The sequence below is a fragment of the Amblyomma mixtum genome, chromosome 9 (assembly GCF_055824585.1).
Source record: "Amblyomma mixtum isolate Tamu chromosome 9, ASM5582458v1, whole genome shotgun sequence".
Lineage (NCBI taxonomy): Eukaryota > Metazoa > Arthropoda > Arachnida > Ixodida > Ixodidae > Amblyomma > Amblyomma mixtum.
This window is the reverse complement of record NC_143020.1, coordinates 46,182,349-46,206,355: the sequence shown is the minus strand read 5'-3', so window position 1 is coordinate 46,206,355 and position 24,007 is coordinate 46,182,349. Positions and strand designations below refer to the sequence as shown.

Genomic DNA, 24,007 nt, shown 5'->3' with positions numbered 1-24,007 from the left:
CTTTTGACTTTCTTAACCACACTATTTTGCTTGCTAAACTAGAAATGTATGGTGTTCGAGGAATGTGTCTCCATCTTCTACGGTCATACCTCACTGATCGAAAACAGGCTGTTTTCTGTGACGGACATGGATCCACTCTTCAGGCTATAAACTGTGGAGTGCCTCAGGGCAGCCTTTTAGGTCCTTTTCTCTTTAACGTATACATAAATGATCTCGTAAACATTGACAGTAACGTTAAATTCATTCTGTACGCAGATGACACCAGTATTTTCTTAACGGGCTCCTCAACAGATCAGTTATTAAATCGCGGTAATGCTGTTCTTAAAACTTTGCATGCGTGGTCCGTTCAAAATGGGTTGTCTATTAATACCAATAAATCTAAAGCTGTTTTCTTCAGGCCTAAAAACGTCAAAATTAACTTAAACGATGATCTTCAACTTGGGAATCATAAAATAGAAATCGTGGACACCTTCAAATCACTCGGTGTAATTTTTGACGCCTGTATGAGCTGGACCGCACACGCAACACATCTTCGCAAGAAATTAGCTCCTTCCGTTGGTTTTCTTGCTCGGTACCGCACTGAATTTCCTCCCTGTATAAAACGAATGATTTATCATGCCCTATTCCAATCACACATTAACTATTGCCACATAGTTTGGGCTACCACATCCAAAACAAATCTACAGAAAATTCTAATTCTCCAAAAGAAAGCTATCAGGATTATCGCAGGTGCCAGTTTTACTTCCCATACGGCTGAATTGTTTACTAAGTATGAAGTAATTCGTGTCAATGTTTTTCTTGAGTACCGCCTATTATACTATCTCAAATTTTCTTCACCATCAATATGTAATTTTTTGCTTAATATCGCATTGTTAAAGCCCATAGAAAAGTATGTTCAAACCCGATCAACTGCAAAATGGACACTTCCACGAGCTAGAACTAACTATGGTAAACAAGCACTTAACTTCCTTATACCTAATGTTCTAAACAGCTACGAATCTAACCAGGTGAGCATGTATAACCTCCGACCACATGATTTAAAAGTGTACTTTGTAAATAATATTCCATAACTTCTTTTCATATATTGTAGTTTGTGTATGTATCGGTGTCCTTTTCCCCTTTGTAATCAACCCAGCAGTGTATAACTTTCAAATGCATTTGTTCAGTTTTAATTGTTTTTTTCTAGTTTCAAACTACATCTCTGTGTACCCATCAGTTCAATCGTAAATATTATAAATTCTTTCTACAGTGTGCTCGTTTCCGATCTGCCACCGTTGTATGCATGTGTTTATTTTATTATTTTGTAATGGCTCTTAGATGAGCCACAGGCATTTTCAAGCTATTTTCTTTAGCTTTTGGCCTGTGGCTCATCCTAAAGACTGTATGCACATTTGTAAAATAAATAAAGTTTGGTTTGGTTTGGTTTGGTTTGGAATCTCCCAGGCCATCATATACACTGAAAGCAGCGACTGAAGCTATCGGCATTGGCGTTCAGTTTACCCTTTTTGTAACGAACTTCAAACGAGTATTGCTGCAGTGTGAGGCTCCAGCGGAGCAGTCGACCGTTCTTGGGAGACATAGTCTGCAAACACGCGAGAGGACAATGATCCGTTTCAATGATGAACCTCGATCCGGCAAGGTAGCATGCAAGTTTCTGCACTGCCCACACAAGACAGGCGCATTCCTTCTCTGAAGCGCTATATTCTTCTCCTCGTAACGTCAGCTTACGGCTAGCAAAGAGCATCGGATGCTCTTCCGCCGCCTCGGCTGTTTGGAACAATACCACGCCCATGCCGCGGTCACTGGAGTCGCACTGTACCACAAATGGCTTTGAGTAATCGGGTGCCTGCAGCACGGGTTGACTCATTAGCGCACTTTTCAAGGCCAAGAAAGGCTGCTAGTTAGCATGTCTTAGCTGTGTTGTGATGTACTGCACCGCTGACAATGCTATGCCGAAAAAAGCGTTCTTCTGTATCAAATAGAATATTTATAAAAACTGTATAAAGCCTTCGGTGAAACCCCCTGTTTCTTTCCTCCGTTAACCCATACCTCAACATATTTGTATTCTGCTGCTCTGCATATTTCATGAGATTGTATTGTAAGCACTTGTTCATTTATATCGTTGAAAATCATGCGACTTGACTTAATTGCGCTAGAAATGAAGCCTAGATCGGCTCCAGTTTCTGCAAATCTTCCTCATAGCACAATATCGTACAATAACTAGTAGTGCAGTATCGCTCACATACAATAAAGCAGAGAGACACTGCTGTGCTGCCTTCCACCTGATTTCTACGTTAGACTATACCCAATGTTGAAGTTTTGTATCTCTTTTTCTATATTTATCATATAAAGCACGAAGAGCAGCATTGACAGAGCACAAGCCTGCCTTTATCCTTTGGGCACCTCGGCAGTTGTAATTCTTATCCCATCTGAAGCAATTTCGCCTTTATTGTCTAGGTATTTTTCATTCATGAAAGCAATTACCTTGTGGCAGATAGCTCTATCTTCCAATATGCTCCACAGTAACTCCAGCTGATCTCTAACAAGGCTAAATACAGATATATGTTTTCCGGCCCAGCTATTTCTGTCAATCCCATTCGAAGCAATTTCAGCTTTATTATCTCGGTTTATTTCATTTAGGAAAACAATTACAGCAATGCGGATAGCTCTATCTTTCGATATGATAAGCAGTAATTCCCTATTGACGTTGCCGTACGCACAGCTTATCTCTAAGAAGGCTAAATACCGAGATCTGTTTTCCGTCCTAGCTATTCTAGCAGTTGTGCAAGGAGGAACTGGCTATCATCTAAGTGTCCACCACTTTCTGACCGTTCTGAAGTTCCGCTAGTATTTAATTAGTGCGAAAGCGCTCATACGGTCACCAACAAAGGCCAATAATCTTCGTACCGCACGTAGTTCACCGTACGTACACGTAAGTACGTACGTATACATCCCTGCGGCGTAGCCTACCAGCCCGAGTTACTACCCGAGCTTACTCGAGCTACTCCGGTGAGGTCGCGTTGTAACTTAGGTAAGCTCGGATCAGTTCAGAGGACCATCGCGCCAGCTGCGCAAGAAGTTATCAGGAAGAGTAACATGGGTGGCACATTCTCTACCGTTGGCTGTGATAGAAACAGCCACCTGCCAGTGCAGTGGTGCATCATTTAACCGCTGCGCCACTGGGATGGTAGCGGTATATGAGGACTCGCCGCCATCTGTGAGTGTTAAGTAGAGAATAATCAATTCTGCATATATGGGCATTAACCAACCAAAGGTATCGCGCAATAGCCTTAAGGCGGAGCTTAAGTGCCCCATCCAATTGAAGAATGAACGCCTGCTTTTGCATGTCTAGTCGACTTAATTACGCTAAACCTCAACCAATTTTTATTTTCTCTTAACGTCTGCATTTTTAAATTCACCGCCTGCATTGCAAGCCTGTATATAATAGATGTTATTGTGATCGTTATGATGGATTTTGTGTTCATCCTGTCTCCATTTCTTTGTAAATCAAATTTAATCTGCTCTGTCATCAGCTGTACGGAATTTGTCTTTGTTATTACTCTGTCGAATTTTTCATCAAAGTTTGCTTGCTTATCGGACCAAGTTCATTACTCAGCTGAATTGGAATTTCTTCTTCCGCTGCGAATGTGCGCTTAGAAATTTTGGTTCCCCGTTTTCTATTTAAGATTTCTTAGTTTCGACCTCCTCTCTTGTGCTGTCCTGTGTTGTTGCGTCATTTGGGGAGAATATCCTATCATCGCTCCTTAATGAAGGAGATACAGATTCTCATTCAATGTAGGTCACAGCGTCGTCTCTCTCTAAACATTTTGCTTCGGCACCTTGGGTCCATTCGTGCTTTTTTTATTTCTTTTTACCATCTGGTATGATCGGGGATCGGGAACTAGCACTTCATCGCATGGCGATGAAGTAGGCAGACTACGAAGGGAAGCCTTCAGGAGAATCAGCAAACTTTAACGTTTATTTTACATATTTACAAATGTAAAGAGAGTACATGCAAGCGCGTAAAAGAACAAGGAGACCAAAGTCAGAAATGAAGCGCGCTGAAACCCGCCAGATTGCGGCTTAAATACCGTTGATTGTCACCAGGCACCTAGCTAGGGAATCTCACAGCTTGTCGAGCAACCAATGAGCATCTAGCCTTTTCATAGGCCCCGCCCTCACCACGTGAACGCGACCCCCCCCCCCCCCCCCCCCCATGACAGAAACAGGCAAGGAAAAATATTGATGTCTTGATTCGCGAAGTGTTTTGGTTTCTCACGGGCTGACCAGGCCATAAGGTCGTGGCTTCTATGTGGCGGTCCTGACAGTGGGAGAGAAGGGATCTGACTTCTCGCACCGGTGAGCTCTTCAGGAGGAAGAGAAGAGTTAGTCGTGCCGAGCCCCGCTTTGTCAGACCGCTCAAGGGAAAGCGGGCGGTGTTTTCGCGCCGCCGCCGCTCGGTGTCTCCTTCACCGGTTCACGAGAGAGCGCTTTACGTGAGAAGCGCCGCACTCAGCATCACCCGCGAAACAAATTAGATGTCTTTGTTTACCTCGACGCCGTCGCCAGTAGCTGCCCCAAACCACCGTTTCTTACATCCTTTCCGAACAACTTCGTCTTTTTAAAGTAGAGGTAGCTGGGTGGCATCTGCCTGACCCGTCTATTAACGTTGGCTGGACCTCCGATCACAACACCAGGCAGGTCATATAGTTCCAGAATTTTCTTGCCCCACCTTTAGTTGCATCGCAAACTTCAGCCACCCCGCGATCAGTTGACTGTTGTAAGTTGCCTTGGACGAGGATCTTTACTTCAAGCTTCTTTTGACTACAAACCTTCAATTCTTGGTTCATTTTATCTTCTGAAAGCGGTGCCTTCTATTACTGGCTCCGCGTTATATTCTGTGTATCCATCTAGACCCTAGATGTGGCCATTCATGTACCCAATAGAGTGAAATCGGCATCATCGCCAAACTACTTTATATCGTCAGTGCGGCCCTTAACTATATCCTCCATTTCTCGCCTGAATTTGTCCCCTCTACGTAAATAAGCTACCCCAAGCAAACCGACAATTGTTCCTAAAAGCCTGACATGTCCTTTTCAAGTTTATTCCATTCTTTGTCATTTTGTTCCTTGATAGTCTCTCAGCCGTGCGCTGGAGCGTCTAGATCCACGCCCACTGACGGAAATGAAGATTCTCGGCCACTGGCCGCGGCGGTCGTCGGCGATGAAGGCCTCCAAGGCACTGCTCCGCTTCTTGCGAACTTCTGGCCTGCATGATAGGCTGTGACTTTAACGAACGATGACTTTCCATATGACTTCAATTTTCTGTTACTCTCCTTTCTTTTTCTTTTTTTTAATCCCCTCATCCCCTGGCCCCCGTGTAGGGTAGCGAAGCGATTATTCTTCGGTTAACCTCCCTGCCTTTCCTCTAACTCCTCCTCCTCCTTGTTTCTTGATCGATTAGCATACCTACCCCACCCCTTTGTTCTCCTTTGTCGTTTTCTTGCACCCTTCCCAGAAATAGCGATCGATGAACTGTGACCCTTTGAGGTCCCAGAGATGTGTAGCGCACAAAACGTATACACCTGTTTCATCCTCCTTTAACTGGTGTTCTATTTTTAACCAGTTCGCTCTTTTTCTAACCCATTCCATATTTATGAAACTTATTCTGGTGCTAAATTTATTGTTGTAGGTTTCTTCCTGTACCTCTTAGTTATCACTGTATCAGGCTCAGCCTCCAGCATTACGCTTTCCGCTTCGGCCCCACCCGCGCTCGCACACGATGTCTCCGTGGACCACCTAAAAATGCTACGGCACGGCCCGCCAGGCGCCATTGTTCTCTGCTCCCAACCTCCGCTAAATTGATTGCCATCTCGACCAAACCCTTTGCGACACCTGCTCCATGTACTTCCCAGTTTATTTCTACCTCTTCCAAGGTGTTCTCCTAGCTTAACTTTCCTTATCTGCCGATTTACGGTTACCACGTACCTTTCAACCTATCCACTCCACCCTAGCACGTCCTGTACTGTGCACACCACGATATGCGCTTGCGTTGCAATGGCCACTATTTCGTCTACTCCATGAGCTTATCGTTTCACTAATTGCACCCATCTTTCTACCGCAGCTACCGGTTGAACAGTAACGCCTGGAGGAATATAGGCAAAACTTTTTTGAGAAAAATAAAACAAATTAAAATTATATGTTCAACCTGTTCTCTGGATTCAATTCGTTAGCGTTGCGTTTTGGAACAGACAACACGTCGAGACAACCGCTTGAATTCTCTTGCACAATTTTATTTATTTTCTTGCATTTTTTACACCAAAAACTATAGCCAAGAAACCAGTTGTCTGGGCTCATCTTCTCCCTTTTTAATTTTTTGTCTTTTTCAGCCAAAATTATTGTTCCACCGATGGCGAAACTGAAGTGGGTATCGTGAAGTTGAGAAAACGGAATTACCCGAAAGTAAGTCACAGAACGAAGAGATACTTTATGCGGTCGAGGGCGCGTTTGCAATAACAGTGCGTTTTATTTCATTGAATTTCAGCTGATTCTTGGCCCTGTTTCTTTACTTCAAGAGTAACCACGGGCGACACTCCAAAGCGCTGGTCAGATTTGTTATGTCTACCGGACCATCTGCTTTCGCAACTTTTTAACTTCCTGTTCATCGAAAAGTGACTTTTTATTGACACCGAAAGCAAACGCGAGGAACAGGAGTAGCTATAAGCATAAAAATACCCAATTTATTGCACCCACTGCCACTCTTTTATATTCCTGATGACTTTCTATCGGCTTCAAGGAATAACCAATATTGAAATATGCTTATTTACAGTGCTCTTCTAGCAGATGTTTCGAAAGTAAGCGTCGTAGAAAACTGATTAACATTTACAAAGTAACTTCTGAGTTTCCGAGTTCATAATTTCGGCTCAAAGCAGGATAATGCAATTCTCTTTCAAATGCTGTGTCCTTTGCAGTGGCGAGCAAAATCTCTAAATTAGAATGCAAAAACGAGGTGAGAAAACGTTAGGTAATGCCAGAGAATTACGTTTATAAAATTACTGATCACCGAGCTTCTGTCCAACTTCTCCCTGCCGGTTCTAAATTTCTACGTCTGTGACAGTAACAATAATCACTAATGCCTCTCCTAATGTTTCGACGGTTTCTTTAAGAATAGCTCTCAACTCCTCTATGTCAACATCACGGTCAACGTGGATCTCATTGCTCCTTTTAAGAGCATTCACTGCTCTTTCGGCGCGTTTTCTTACTTCTAGTACGTTTGCATAATGGGAGTTAAGCATGAGACTACGTCGATGTTCTGCGCTGACCTGCGATACATTTGCCCTTTGGGAAATGCACTCTTCTGACATCTTAAGCAATCCGTTCTTGATGTCCCACAATGAAATCTTGATGAGGTCTTGTTCCCTGCCCAGAGTTGCATTGCTAGCCCCTGAATAATTTTGAAGCAAAACTAGTTCACTGCACTGTGATTCCAGGTGTGCAATTAGGTCTCTTCGAAGAACATTGGCCGCGCACTTCGGGCAGCGCCTGGAATGGTGCGCACAGTTCGTATGGAAGTGCTTCAGTATCGTGGAAACATCGTTTACTGCTTCACAGCCGTTCCGTCGGTTCCAGCAGCTGACCTGAAAAATAAAACAAAAGTTAATCAAGCTTCAATGGATTATCTGCTGTACTGACCAAAATTTGCAGCATATGTACCTTCAATAGCATGAAATGTGCGGCTCTAAATGGTTTGTGAATCACCTACCTGGAAGACATCATCATCATCATATGGAAGACTATGTGTGCTCATTCGGAAAGCTGCACGTTTATTTCAGCCAGCAAATGGACAAGCTAGTGCTTCTGAGCTTATGATCCGCCACAATCTACCGTCTTTCATGTATTCATATCACCTGAAACTGAGTCTGTATATATATAAAGAGATGACAACAAATTCTGCGTCGTTTTGTAGTCAGTACCTTGATAGAGATACCGGTTATTCATTGCGCCATACTACCTTACTGATAGAAAGGCCAAGAACAAATTATGGTACCCAAACTATCGAACATCAAATTTCAAAGTTATGCAATTCCTATCCAGATATAATAGCTACTGCAAAAAATGTTACATCTGTACATCAGTTTAGGCAAAGAGCACGTGCCTTATTGTGTCATTGATGTTCTGGTTTGTCTTTGTTTTGTTTTTGTTAAATATTCCTATGTTTCTTCATGTCGCTATTAAGCAAAGTGCCATTTATTTCTCGCAGCTTGTGCATATGTATATTGCATGTAGAATTATATAATCATCTGATCTGATCGTGATTAGGATGTATGATTATGGCGATATGCTATGTACTACTGCCTCTGCTGCGCCCGGCGAGGCCAAGACCTAGTCAGGAGACCAATAGTCTCCTTTTGTCTTGCCTCGTGGGCAATACTTGTATTGCCTAAAAAATGAATAAATAAATATATGATGTACCCCAGAGCATTCAAGCTGCTTCGATGTATCCGCCCCCCCCCCCCCCCCCCCCGTGTTCAAAGTATCCAGCGAGAACCAAGATTCGCCCAAAGAATTTTATAACCAAAAGCTTTACGCTAGTAAAAATTACATCACTTTAGTCCTCTGCTACCGTGATTACGCTAATACAATAAAAAAGACAAACTATCGCCAGCTCTGCTATTCTCCTATGTGCTTGCTGACTACACGTTCAGTGCAGCAACTGCGGAAAAGGTAGACCTAACTCAAAAAATTGTTCACCGGAAATATGTGACGACGAAAGCAGGATACACATCATACTTAGGAAGTGTGTGCAGTGCAGTCTTGCCAACCAGTCGGCCAAATTGTTTTGGTCCGGGCAGTTCTTTCCACATTACAATCTGCGTTATATTCTGATCCCATCAAATAAATACACCGTCATGTCTCTAGCAGGGCTCTGGCGGCGTAGAATATCGACTCCTAATGAATAAGGCAACCTACAACGCCAGTATTCATGCAATGATCTCTGCCGATCTCCTGGAGCCGCAGGCAGTCTGGACATTAAGATATGACCTGTCAGGAGACGACGCCACGGCGACAAGGCCAAGATGGAAAGGGAGCAAACTACAGCAACTACAGCCCGTGGCATTCGACACTGCCACAGGCTGTGTCAGCCTGCTTGTGTCGACTGCTGAGGGTCACCTATGATCTCACAGCGGAGCATAGATGACGTGCCTGTGCTGCTTGTCGGAGCCTGCCTTGACGCGTCCTTGCAAAGCTATTGTCCGCAGGCGGTCAATACGCAGCGCTTCCTCCGCAAGGCAGAGGGTCTCTGCGATGCAGGGTTCGTCATGCGTGGAAAAAGGCAAGATGGTGTCCAGGGTGTAGCGCGATGGCCGGGCGTACAGAACTAAAGGGCTATAAGCCGCAGACTCATGGGTCACACTGTTGAAAGCGTAGGAGATAATAGGCAGGTATAGTATTGTCGTGTCCGGTCGCTGTGTTGAATGCAGCGAAAGACGCACACGGTACTTTAAGACTTCGTTTATTTAAAGCCGATGAGGGTGCGACCAGCGTCGACCGAGGCAGGAGCCGAACTGGCCGCCCGAAGAAAGGAGGGAGCGGAGAAGCGTCCACGGGAGGGAGTGGCTTCCCAAAACAGGAGGAGGGTGCGGGGGCGCACCATGGGGGGGCATCTGGCGACAGCGTGCGACGAGGGGCAAGTAGTCGTTAGGAGGAGGATGCGAGTGGTCGTTAGGAGGAGGATGCGAGTGGTCGTTAGGAGGAGGACGCGGGGGCGCACACACACAAAAGCAATAAGGGGCCACAACACTTCCTTCCCCCTTAGAAAGTTGCCTGGTATCGTGCAGGGGGTCGGCGCTCACGCGTGGAGGCGCGCTGGCTTTGTGCGCTCGGGGGAGAAACACTTGTAGGCTGGCTGTTGAAGTGTTGTGGCCCCTTATTGCTTTTTCTTCCCGGAACGTCTCTGCCTTTGGCTCGGGGAGGATGGCTGTGAGCTGGGTTCGCATTTCACGCTCGAACATCATTTTCGAGGGGGTCTCGCCTGTTGTGCTCTGAACCGTCGTGTGCTGCTTGAAGAGAAAGCGCGCAAGGCGGCGCTGCAGCGAGCCTGTCTGATCTCTTTCAAGGGCGCGTTTTAGCTCGGCTACGTAGCGCTCGGCTTGTCCGTTTGTCGCTGGGTGGTAGGGGGCCGATGTAACTGATGAGATCCCGTTGTCGCGATAAAACTTGAGGATCTCCGCAGACACAAACGGTGTTCCGTTGTCCGACACTACCTTGCGCGGCAGGCCGAACGTTGCAAATAGTGATCGGAGGTTGTCAATGACTGCTGCCGAAGTCGTCTGTCCCATTTGCCTTATCTCAAGCCACTTTGTGTAGGCATCTACGACCACAAGGAAAGTGCAGCCCTCAATTGGTCCTGCAAAATCAATGTGCAGTGTGTGCCATGGTGTGTCTGGCTTTTCCCATTCTGGGACAGGAGCTTTCGGCGGGGCGCTCCGGCTGCTCTGGCAAGGCTTGCATTCTCGCACCACTGTTTCGATGTCGTTGTCAATGCCAGGCCACCACATGTAGCTTCTGGCACACTTTTTCATTGCAACGATACCCCGATGTCCGGCGTGGATGAGAGACATAGCTTGTGCGCGTAGTTCTCTCGGCATCACAACTCGGGACCCAAATATGATGCAGCCGCGATGGGTGCTCAACTCTGTAGCTCGCCTGCGGTAAGCGTCGAAGTTGTCCCCTTTGAGTTTATGCACGTTGCCTTGTTGAACAGCTGTGTAAACTAGCCGGAGAGCTGCGCACTTCTGCGTAGATGCTGCAACTGTGCCTGCTGTAAGCGGAGGTTCTGGCAGTGCTTCGAACATCAGAACGTCTCTTGGTGGAAATGGTTCGTCAACAGTTGCGTCTAGTGGCAGACGGCTTAGCGCATCGGCGTTTTGATGTTTACTCCCATTGCGGTAGACCAGAGCGTAGTCGTACGCTGAGAGTTTGATGCACCAACGTGTCATTCGCGGAGACAAAGTTGGTGGCATAGGCCTTTGTGGTCCCAGAATGCCCAATAGCGGTCGGTGATCGGTTATAAAGGTCACCTTCCGGCCGGCAATGTACTGGTGAAAATGTGTCGCCGCGTAGACGATGGCTAGCCCTTCTTTGTCAAGTTGCGCGTAGTTGCGTTCTGCTTGCGACAACGTACGTGAGGCGAAGGCGATGGGAGCTTCCCTTCCTTGCTCGTCAGTTTGCGATAGAACCGCGCCGACTCCGTACGGTGATGCGTCGCAAGCCAAAAGCAGAGGCTTCCTTTCGTCGTAGTGGCGGAGGACTGTACATCTTCGAATCAGGTCTTTCAGGGCATCGAATGACTGCTGATGGCGTGGCGACCATGTCCATGTCACATCTTTCCGAAGGAGTTGGTATAAGTCGTTGGCCACGGTAGCTCTTTGTTCCAAGAACCGGTCGTAGAACGTCAAGAGTCCGAGAAAAGCCTGTAGCTCCTGCTTGTTTGTTGGAGCTCGTGCTTCTGTGATCGCTCGCACTTTGTCCTCGGTAGGGTGAATGCCTTCCGCATCAATTCGGTGTCCCAGAAATTGCACCTCTGGCACCGCAAAACAGCACTTCGATTTGCTTATGCACAAATTAGCGTTTGCTAGCCTTTCGAGAACGAGCTCTAGGCGCACTGCATGCTCTTCAGTGGAAGTGCCACTGATGATGACATCGTCAAGGTAGACACAAACTCCTGGGATGCCCTGAAGCACTGTCTCCATGAATTTTTGAAATATGGCCGGGGCTGCAGCTACGCCAAAAGGCAGTCGCTTGACTTTGTACAAGCCTTTCAGTGTGTTAATTGCCAATAATTCAGCAGTTGACTCGCTCACCTTCAGCTGCTGATACGCCTGGGTGAGGTCCAATGTGCTGAAGACTCTTGCGCCACGTAGTACACTGAATACTTCTTCAGGTGTCGGTAGCGGGTAAGAGGACGCTTTAGTCGCAAGATTGACGGTGCTCCGGTAGTCTCCGCAGAGGCGTATGGTTCCGTTCTTCTTGCGAACTACGACAAGTGGTGTGGCCCATTCTGAATGCTGCGTCGGCTCGATGACACCTTGCTGCTCCAGTTTGTCCAACTCTTTTTCAACTGAATCTCGGAGAGCAATCATCACGCCTAGTGGAGAAAACCAGTTTCTCCCTAGAAGGCTTGATCCTGTGCCCTTCACAACAAGCAGAGGTAGCGTATGGGTCTGGCCGTTGTAGTTAACCTGCACGTTGGCAGAGCCCAATAGTGGCAGATTCTGTCCTGACCACGTTCGCAGGTGCGTGTCGTCTTGTTGCAGGGCGGGTGCGTCAGATGGCCATGAAGTTCGGAACGTGTCCTCACTGATCAGAGTACAGGCTGCGCCGGAGTCCACCTCGAACTTAATCAGCTGGTGATGTACGCTTACTTCTGTAAAAATCTTCGGTCGCGTGCCGAGATTCATGGTGTTCAGGTCGTACAACACAGATGGTGTTGCTGATGTTGTTCCATGGAGATCAGATAGCGGCGTATTCTCTGAGGCGTTGACGCTGTGATTAGGCTGGGAAGGTGACTTTATCTTGGCAAGTCTCCGTTTCGTAATGCATGCTCTTTCGATATGCCCTCGCTTGTGGCAAAAATTACACGTGGCTGACTGGAATCGACATCCCTGGGGGTTGTGTTGGTCGTCACACCGCCAGCAGCGTTGTGCCTTTTTGACCGATTTTACAACAACAGAAGGCTTGCGCACCTGGTTGCTTGTCTGGTGTACCGGCTCGGTGTTCCGGCGAATCCCTCTCTGCTGGTGACCGGCGCTCTCCGCTCGAACGGCGATGTCGTAAGCTTTGCTGAATGTGAGGTCCTTCTCAGCGAACAGGCGCTGCTGCAGTGACTCGTCACTCAGTCCGCACACAAATCTGTCGCGTAACATCACGTCCAAGGGAAGCATGGTGGTGTTAGCAGAAGAAGCTGCGTCTCCCTCCTGCCCGGTAGCTGTTGTCGACAGCGTTCCAAAATTGCAGTCGGCAGCGAGCTTCTTGAGCGCGGCTACGTAGGCGCTCACAGTTTCTCCTCCCAGTTGATCTCGTCGTTGGAAGCGAGCCCGGCTGTAGACCTCGGATGGCCTTGGGTCGTAGTGCTTTTGCAGCGCTTTTACGATGTCGTCGTAAGACACTGCCGCTGGTGTGCTTGGCTGAATAAGGGCGCAGACAGTATCGTAGGTCTGCTCCCCGCACAGCGTCAGCAGGTTGGCCCTCTTCAAGGCTGGGTCTGTGATGTTGTTAGCTTCAAAGTAGAACTGAAGGCGTCCAACCCACGATGACCACGATGAGCCGTTGAACTCTGGTATCTGATTGGGAAACCCTCGCGTAGCCATGGCTTGTCAATAGCGTTGCGTAGCGCGGGTCGAATCCACTTTCTCGTCGCCACTGTCGTGTCCGGTCGCTGTGTTGAATGCAGCGAAAGACGCACACGGTACTTTAAGACTTCGTTTATTTAAAGCCGATGAGGGTGCGACCAGCGTCGACCGAGGCAGGAGCCGAACTGGCCGCCCGAAGAAAGGAGGGAGCGGAGAAGCGTCCACGGGAGGGAGTGGCTTCCCAAAACAGGAGGAGGGTGCGGGGGCGCACCATGGGGGGGCATCTGGCGACAGCGTGCGACGAGCGGCAAGTAGTCGTTAGGAGGAGGATGCGAGTGGTCGTTAGGAGGAGGATGCGAGTGGTCGTTAGGAGGAGGACGCGGGGGCGCACACACACAAAAGCAATAAGGGGCCACAACAAGTATCAAGGTTCAATTTGATCCGAGACCACATACATAAAAAGCATGTTGGAGTTTATGCGTGCGCTCAGTCAAGCCGTTCGTTTGTGGGTGATAACGCTTTGATTGGCGGAAAGGTGTGCACAGGCGCAAGAACGCCTCCACGAGATCCGCAGTTGAGTGACGGCCACAGTCACTCATTATACCTCGCTGCGGTTCATAGAGTACAATGACATTGCGGAGTAGAAAGGCGAAACATCGTATGCGAATGGTTGCCGTTTACAGTAAGGAGTAAGATGATTGCCGCCGACGACAATCCAGCAATTGTCAACGGAAGGTTTCGAAAACAGACATCAGATCTATGCTGACTTGTTGTTCTTACAGCAGCTACACGTAAAGCGCCAGTCACGTGGCCCTCCGATTTAGAAATAATTGCTTTAAAAATGCATGCAACTCGTTACAATTCAGTTTTTATATTTGTACACTAGCACAGCGAGCATAGGCAATTTACCGTATGGGTTAATGTGCATTGTGTATTGCGCGGTACTTCGATTTGCTGCGGTCCTTTTCTCTTAAAGATGGTTCTCGTCGTATAGAAGCACAGCACGCGCGTTTTCTGTATGGGTTTGCTGACTGGAATATTTGCAAAAGAATGTAAGTGGCGCCAATTCTTCTTGTTTGGTGTGAATAATGTGCTATATGTATTTTATGGATGAGTTGTAGCCAGCTGATAATGCTATTGTGTAGACAACGTGCCATCCTACCCCACTGAATTCGTCGTCGCTGGACACTAAACAGCACTTAGTGCATTCGTACACGCTAATCATTGCGGTCATTAACGTTATAAACTATTTCTTTTGTGCATGCATACACTCGACGACGACGCTATTTAGAAGGGCTCCAGCCCGCGTGAGGCTGCCCTAAGGCCGACCAAAGTATAAGCACTCTTGTAATAGGATTACAATTTTGCTCAGTGTGAAAGGGAATAAAAAGCTTCAAGGCGCTGCTAGCCGTTCGAGTGCCTTGGGCCGCTCTAAGGACGGAGGCAAGTGCCGTCGCAGGTGTCTGTTGTCTACTACACAACGCAGGGCGGCAGTACACGACAAAGCCGTCAATCGAAGTCTACTGTTGCTTGTGGAATGAAAACCAGTTTTTGTAATTGGAGGGAGCCACATACTGTTTATGACCAGCGCGCAGCTGACCGGCAGAGCCACGCTTTCGCGATTGCACTTTTATATTCCCCAGAGCTCAAGCCTGCCGACGCGTGCACTAGCACTTGCTCTGGGATGTTCTAGTTAGCGAGATGGGCCTTAATAACTGGTTGTCATGTGTAAATTTATAAACGTCTCAATTTGGTATCGAAATTTAATAAAAGAGCCGCCTGCGACTTAAGTCCATTATTAAAAGAGCCGCTTACGATTTCACTGCGGCTTTGCGCCTCAGGACCCCTTCAAGCCTTCGGCATAGAATTACATTTGCTACGGATTGATTATCTGACCTTAATGGTGTAGATAGTTTTAGTATGCTAATCTTAAGCTAGTTCTCTCCTTCAGCAGCGGCATCGAAGTTGTGGATTTTGGCCAGCGAAAGAAAGGAGAAGCCCGCAAGGACCAAAACGGCCTGGCACCAGGAGATCCAGCGCTAGTAATACCACTTCAAAGCTTCATATTTTCAAACTTCCTGGGGCTGTTTTATTCAAATAAACATAATTTTCCACACACTGCCTGGTGTCATTATGTACCTTTAAGAGAAAAGAGCCAAATACGACTAAAAACAGTAAAACAGAAAATAAAAGTAAGTCAAAAATAGAATGTCTGGAAAAACAGACAAAGAAAAAAAAATAGAGTAAAGATTTTCACAAACATCCTTCGGCATCCTTCATAGGCAATGCGGCGCTACGGGATGTAAAAACCTCACAATCGACGATAAAATTCACAAGATCTGCTAAAACCCATAAAAAGAAAAGGTAGTCTGCACAAAGGTACTAAAAAGAACCATGAAAAGCCTCTTCCCACCATCCACATGAAAAATTATTCAGAATGCTAGGTGCAGGCTTGGTCAGAAGTCTTAAGGCCGCAGCGTTCAGCTGCAGCGAAATGAATGTTCCTAGAATGTTCCGTGTAGCGTATTATTCAAAATACAAGTCAAGCAGGAAGCTTCTCTACCGCAACAAGAAGCCTACTGCTAGCATTTCACGGTCATTCGGTCTTTAATAGCTCCATAATGGCTCTGTTATGCGGCTTAATCGAAATACATTTGGCCTTAAGACTTTTGACGAAGACTCTGCATCACTGAAAACACTGAGAAACCCCAAAATGAAATTGAAATTGCGCGTGCTGCAAGCGTTGTCAAGAAACAATAGAAAATAAAAACTTTTCTCGAAAGCCATACCGAATAATGCAAGAAAAAAAATCGAGTTTAGTGGCCAGCCTTCGAATCCTTCTCTCAATGGTAATTGACTCAGGAATGTTTTCGGTGTCAGTAATGGTGCTCCTAATGCTCACAGAAATATCGGTTACCCAAAAGAATTTGCGCTTTCATTTCTGTACTCTGTACACTTAGTAGGTGTTCCGTTCACTAAATAACCTCAAGGATACGAGTCGCGGTGTAGGTACTTCCATCTCATCCTATATGAATATAGCAGCGAATATAATCAATGAGCGTCTTGCTTTTAAAGCTGCCTTCATGTTCAAACGAGGTACATTTTCAGCTGCCCTAAAAAACAGCAGTTTGCTAAAAGTGTTACAAATGATTCTAATCGTTTGTCATTCTCAACTGAAGTTATTCAGAAACTGTTTCGCATATAGCTTAGTAGTTGCGTTTTAAAATTGAACAAATTTGTCCGGTTCAGCTAGCCTTCTGGGCGTGCTATGCTAAACAGATAACATTAGTTTGCCTCACCGACAAAGTTAGAATGAGTGTCAGAAGCATGGTTTAATAAAGTTGCTTCCAAATACAACCTGGTAATATTGTAACGGACGTAACAATATTTTCCTTCATCACACTAAAATGTCAAGTACACAGAGTCAGTATTCATTAATATGAGTGCCTAAGAATGCGCAGCGAACAACGATGAGAGTTCAGGCTAAAACAATAACTAGCCTTGATTGAATTTCTAATAGGGCATGCCGGTTTCTCTGCTAGAACAGTACTACTGTTAAATTCTAAATGAGTTTATTTCAAGCACAAGAAAAGTTGTGTCATCAGCGTAATGAATTATTTTAGCAACGCCTTCTTTACCTAGGGAAACAGATACCTAACGCCTTTACACCAGTAATACGCGTTCAAGAACGTCAGGATTATTGATTTAAGTAACAACGCATCGATCCTTCTTCACTGTTTCGAAAATCATCGTATCTACCATTAGAGAGGCATATTTAAAACTGACATTCAATTTGTTTAACAAAATTTATATTTTAAAACTTATATTTCTATTTCAAAACCAAGATCTATGTGTGCTAAACTGCGAACTGCAGAGAAACATTTTTTTTAATTCATTATCATGCGACATCAAGAAATTGCACCATATTCACATAAATACTATAAAGTGTGTTTTTGTTCATTCACGGTAGTTTTTTTTAAGTGCGTGAAAATATGCATCTTTATAAATATTACACTTCTAAAACTATAATATTTGATTTTATTCTTCACGTTGATTCTTAAACATATAAACTTCCAATATAGCATTATAGTCGCTCAGAAGAGAGGCAAAGAGCCCAGTTATTGGCGGAACTGCGGTGGGGCGCATTGAAAAATTCGAGGCACTTTTGTGACGTCTGCGCTGAGTAATTAAGCGCTGGCTAGGAATGGGGTGCAAAGAGGGTTGAAGGTGTTCCGAGGGACAATCACCTAAGTGGACAGAGCTCCTATAACTAGTGTCAAGAAAAGCCTGATGAAGCAAAAAGCTGCGCCTTTTGAGGGAGTGCCTGAAATCAGGAAGAAAAAAGCGCTTTCTAGCATCGTAAAATGGCATGAGTAAGCCGTTCTGCAACGTTTACAATTTCTCCCGAAAAGTATAGCCTCCTCTTTAGCTAGCATAGCTAGATAACTTCCCCGCGCTAGCAACAACCAACCGATCACGGCGCATGGCGACGGCCACTAAAGAGACGAGGCTCTTTAAGAAGTGGATATGATAAAAAAGGGCTGCAATTAAAACCAAAAGTTACAAGAGCTGGAACATCCTCGAGTATATATGTAGGATAAAAAGATCTAAGCTAGCGCTAGAAAGGTCAGTTTTCATCTGATAACAGCAAATCGTTCACTACGCGCCATTCCTATTGCCGTTAGCTACATGTCTTGCTCAACGGTACCTAGCCGGTGCCTCCGCACGCCGTCATCTGTAGAAATAGTTCTTGTTAACTGTGGACGCGTATTTTAGAGGCACAAGCAATCTAACTTCTATGTAATGTTTCTCCACCAGTTGTGCTACGCAGCTTAGCTGTTGTTCTGCCTTAGTGACAATGTCTTGCATTGCAAGTTGTTTACCTGCTTTCCGATTATCTTTTCTGGAGACAGAGTTCGGCACTCCACTTCGTCCTCCGGGCAACCTTCACCGTCCAACACGCAAACTTCTCCTCTCGCCTTGCATTCCGTGTAGCACGGCTCGCAGAGGACATGGCAACACGGTAGAAAGTACGTCGTCTTGGGCACGTACCTGCATACGCTGCAGATCCTGTTTTCAGGCAGAGGCTCGACAAATCTGAGTGGCCTAAAGTCGATTTCCTTCGAGAATCCAACGAGCACGTACGAAGCACCGCGCTCAGACATCGTCCGTGTGTGGTGTACGCGGAACTTGGAGCTTTTACCGATAACACGTTAAAACAGCTCTGTACACGCCCATCGCTCCTGCCGTGCAATGATAACAGCCGCCAGCAATAGGTCCGCTGGCATATCAGCGGTTGCCTTTGACCTGGCGCCTTGGTATCAAGTACGGCTCTTTTCTCCCTTTCAAAAGATGAAAGCCGCCGCTGTGGCTCAGTGGTTATGGTGCTCGGCTGCTGACCCGAAAGACGTGGGTTCGATCCCGGCCGCGCGGTTGAATTTCTTTGGAGGGGAAATTCTGGGGGCCCGTGTACTGTGCGATGTCAGTGCACGTTAAAGAACCCCAGGTGGTCGAAATTTCCGGAGCCCTTCACTACGGCGTCTCTCATAGCCTTAGTCGCTTTGGGACGTTAAACCCCAGAAACCAAACCAATCAAAAGAGGAAAAAAGCGCAAACTCATGAAAGTTTATATTCATGACGAGACCAGATAGAAGTCTAGAGACGTTATTTTGAAGAAAAAGTATTTTTCCTCAATGACATTGTTCAAAATATAAATAATTGCCATGTAGTTGAGCATTTTTATAAAATGTTCTACCGTAAAAATTTATCTCGCCTCATAAACAGGTATTGAAGTGTACTTTCATACCCCTAAAATATATACCGTAGATGACAATCATTTTGTTTCAAACTAGAAGCGCTTAACAAGAAAATATTTCAGATAATGCCAGAACTTCCAAATTCTAAGTCTCTTTGGTGCCGGATAAACATTTCTTGTTTCGCGACAGTTGTGTGCGCTCTGTACGGTCCGCCCGGTACTGAAAACAGTTTCTTGCACATTTCAGAATACACACCGGAACATAGGCTCCATAACTTTAAATATATGATTGCAGGTGATTTCAGTACTCCTTGTATCGAATGGAGCTTGTTAATTTCAACAGGTCATGGCGACGCTGTTTGTGAATCTGATATTAGTTTGGCTATATTATTTGATTTAACACAAGTGGTTGAATATCCAACTCGAGTAAACTCTGTTTTTCATCTTGTTTTTGTTAATGAACGGTTGCTACAGTACGGTTTTCAGTGTGACGTATTATACGGACTGTTAGAACGCAGCGGCGTTTTCATGCAATTTAACGTGATTTGTGAGCCCCATAAGCCGAAATTCATTAAGGTTACATATTTTACCCCTGCTAACGACCGTGCGATTGTTGAACTGCTACAGTCATCTCTCGGCGATTTTGTGACAGGCAGTGAAACGTGTGGCGTTGATGCTTTGTTAGAGCAGTTTCATAATTTAGTACATAGCTGTGTGCTTCAGTTCGTCCCCACAAAATGTGTGACACGTGACATGAAGCATCTATGGTACAAAAGAGACATAATTCATCTCATAAGACGCATCAAGCGCATGCGCAGCCGGTCACGAAACGAAAGCCGCGATTCACTACTTCTTTCACTAAAGTCTGAGCTAAAGACGAAAATGGCAGAAGATGCATGAACACTTTTACTTCGACGCACTTTCAACATTCATGAAAGAGAACCCATCGAAGTTTTGGAAAACAATAGTACCCTCTTCCCATGATTCTGTATCCTTCATTACCAACCATCAGCCTCGCGCTGATCTCGTAACCATTTCTGAAGTCTTTAATAGCTACTTTATCTTTGTCTTTCATCTTGATGATAGCACCAATCCTCCTTTCATTCATAGCTGGGAACAACAGTTACCCTACCTCGAAGTAAGTTACGCTGGGCTTCACAATTTGTTATTAACAATTGACCCAACTAAAAGTACGGGACCATACCCCATACCTAACATGTTCTTAAAGAGGTACTCGGAATGGAGTGCCCGTTATCTTATAGTCATTTTCAATAATCACTGGACATATTCTCCGTTCCCCAGGTTTGGAAAATTGCCACTGACATCCCGGTGTTTAAATCTGGCGATAAACAACAAATCAGTAATTACCGACAGATGTCCCTAATTTGCACTTGCTGGAAGCTTCTTGAGTACATTATTCACAGGCATATTGTTGAGTACTTGTCAAAATCAACTGTCACACTGTCAGCACTGTTGTCGATCTGATTTTTCGCCTCTCACTCAGCTCATTGAATTAGCTCACGACACAGCTTCCGCATTAATTAACCGCGATCAAATCGATGCAATATTTATATATTATTCCAAAGGATTGGACATGGTCTGCCAAAATAAGCTTCTTAAACTACGGACCATATTTAACGGCAATAAGTTACTCGACTAGATAACCGACTACTTATACTTAAGATCCCGGTTCGTCACTCTCAACCTTACACAGTCATCTTCAGTCACTGTAACTTCAGGTGTGCCCCAAGGATCGGTGCTTGGGCCTCTATTTTTCATAATTTTCATTAATCATGTAGCGAATTTATTAATGACTCCGCAGTGAAGTTAAGCCTATATTTCGATGACTGTGCTTTGTCCCAACGTTGCTAACGCCCATGATCAACAGGAACTAAACAAAATGTTTTCATTGTTCTGTGAACGGAGAAAAATGGAGCGGAAATGAAAACTAATTTCACTAAAATAGTTTACAATGACCTTCGGTAACAAAAAGAATCTGTTGCATTTCTCTTACAATATTAACAGTAACTGCTTGAGGCATATCAACGAGTTCCGATACCTTTTTCAGATATATTAAAATGGAATGCTCATATTTATAACATTTCTGGAAAAGCACTTCGCAAACTGGGCTATCTCAAACAAAACTTAAAAAACGCCACGAAGGAATGTAAATTAGCTCTAGAAATCACTTGTTCGACCGATCCTGGAGTACGCCTCAAGTGTTTCGTCCCTTCATCACGCGTGCGACATTGACCGTTTAGCTCAAAATGGTCAAAAAACGATCAGCTCAAAAAAAGCAATACGATTCACCTTCGGCTGGTACGGTCGCTATTCATCTTCTTCACATGTGCACTCTTTATTTTTGCAAACGATAGAACATAGGCGCACATGTCAACGCATCATTATGCTGCATAAGATCGTTCACACGTCATCTGGCATTCAGGTGCCCTTCTCATTTGTGTCCTCAAGCGCACGTGAAACCCGACGGAACCACCCATTAAACATTGTTCCTTTCAAACCACGTTAAGATTGTTTTAAATTTTCATTTTTCCATCTAACTGTTGAAATTTATAATCGATTGGACGGCTCACTTCGCTCATTGCCAATTGAAGAATTCGTTGTTCAGTTGCCTAACAATTTGACCTGTTGATCTGTTTTTAATACTTCTGTATTATTTTTTTCTATGCTACCCATGTTATTTGTTTTTACCATTGTATGCACCCACTCCTGCTATGTTTCTCCTCCGAGACAGCAGTATCTGTAAATAAATAAATAAATAAGTAAGACTTTTAGCAGTGTTTTTAAAATTTTATAACAGCACTGCTCGCGTCGAAGTTGCGAACTGCCCTTACATTTTGCATACTTCTGGTACCGCGTAAATGGGCGAAATTCCATTTGTGCTGGACGTTAATCTACCTTATATGATCCTTATATGCACATTTACCGAATCGTCCAATTATTCATCCCACTACCTTGCACTGTTATTTCTTTTTTTGCGAATGTCTACCATTCATTGTGGAAGCAGCCGCATTTAGCTGCAAAAAGACGCCTTTTGGGAAACGGCAAATAAGAAAACGAATATAGCCGAATGCCCGAGCCATCGAATTATTTTCCACATAATAAAGATTGGTAAACTACGTTTTGGTGTTGTTGCCGAGTAATTTTTTTTAAAAAACGAACCGCATCGGTGTGTCGATCCTGAAGCGGCGCTGGCGGCAGCGCATGACGGCTTCTGCTGCGGCCGTGCGCAAAGGCATGTGCAAGATTGCATTCGGTATGCAGAAAACTTAAGTACTGCTTAGTAGCCTCGGAAAAGCATATGAGATAACAATAGCCTACGAACCATTTGTTGTTGTCAAGGAATTTATCTTCTTCAGCCAGGTAATAACCGCTGACCCCTACCACGACACAAAAATATCTTTGAGAGTATTATCACTGTCACACGCGTAACTCCAATTCCTATTGAGTCGGTGCCAGTTGAACTCAGTAAGGATTGGGCGGTGCCACACGGTGGTTTATTAGGACACCTAACTCCGCGTGAATCGACCGAGCAGAGCTCAGCAAATAACTGTGGAAATGCTGTTGTTATTCTCATACACCACCAGGCGAACATAATGTATAAGATCAACAGCTTTAAAAACTGCCGACACAATTACTTTTCAAGGGGTACTGAAGACAAAAACTGCAAAATATTCTTTATATTGTTATATGCGAAAAAAAGTGAGCTGAATAAAAGCATTCCTTAACTGCTTCTCGCCAAGAAATTTTTTACATGAAAATAAATTTAAACCAAAGGCAACTCCGCCTAGAAACTCTTTTGCGCCTGTTCGAGACGGCCTAGTTTCCACGCCTGATGGGAGGAATTACTACGAGAACTTTGCATGAGGAGAGGGGGCGATGTTTTAATTAACAGACACGGCAGTTTGTACGATCCGGACCCTTCAGTATCAAGCTTTGCGTTTCCCTGAAAGTTATACTACCCGAGAGTCCAATATTTGTCACCATGCGAGCGGAAGTGGCACAAGAAGTAAAAAATCGGACAGCGAATAGGTGTAATCTGACTGCCAGAAGGAAGCAGATCACAAGATCAAGCAGTAATGCACTCTCTCACTCTGTGAAATGATTAGTACTATCTTAGAAGGTAAAGCTCGCGACAGGCAACGCCAAAAATGTTCGGGATTCAAGGCATGTTGTATACATTAAGGACAGATGAATTCCTTCTGTTTTTTTGTTGTTTTTCTGAGGTCTTCTCAGTGATGTGAAGTGCGACAGCACTGGCAAATTATGCGCTCTTCAGATGTGGATACTATCTTTAAAATTCGCCGATTTCTCCTTTGGTGCAATGTTAACGTTTGCAAAATAATTTGTAATTCAGTAGTGTTATAGCTTCCGTGATTGTCTTAACATATTTTAACGCGAAGGACCTAAGTGCAGGTTTTTTTTTCTTCTAAAACCTCAATTCACTGCACATAAGAATATCACGGTGCAAACATAAATCCCACGCATATATTGCTACTTGCAATGTCTCCTGATATGTCCAGTCTTCAGTCGGGCAATCGATTTGTCTTATGCTAAATATATTCAGTATGAGTAGTGCCAGGATAAGGAGGGTCATTCGGCCTGAATTCAACAATTACAGCATTTTGCTCATGTAAACTACATGCATCACGAAAAAGCGCGATTATCTATTCAAGTGTAACCTGGATCACAAATATGTTCATAATGCATATCTTATGAAATCTGTAAAATATTCTAAAGCGCGCTCAGCAGAATTCGCCTGTACTTGCCTCAGAAAACTGATTTTATTTTCTGAGATGCCAAGCAGAATAGATACAACGGCGCCTAAATACGGTTTGCCTGTTAATATTTTCGCTGTAATTGTAAGCTTTGACTTAGAAGCC

General features: G+C 44.9%; 1 protein-coding gene across 1 annotated transcript; it reads right to left on the bottom strand.

Annotated features, from left to right (window-relative positions):
* Positions 1-6,765: 6,765 nt before the first annotated feature.
* LOC149328886 (uncharacterized) lies at positions 6,766-18,516 on the bottom strand. Its single transcript, XM_089561983.1, has 2 exons — positions 18,235-18,516; positions 6,766-7,636 (listed from the first exon to the last, which is right to left on the bottom strand). Exons 1-2 carry the CDS (start codon positions 18,514-18,516, stop codon positions 7,094-7,096), a joined length of 825 nt encoding a protein of 274 aa, XP_089418109.1. The 3' UTR covers positions 6,766-7,093.
* Between the last annotated feature and the right edge of the window lie 5,491 nt (positions 18,517-24,007).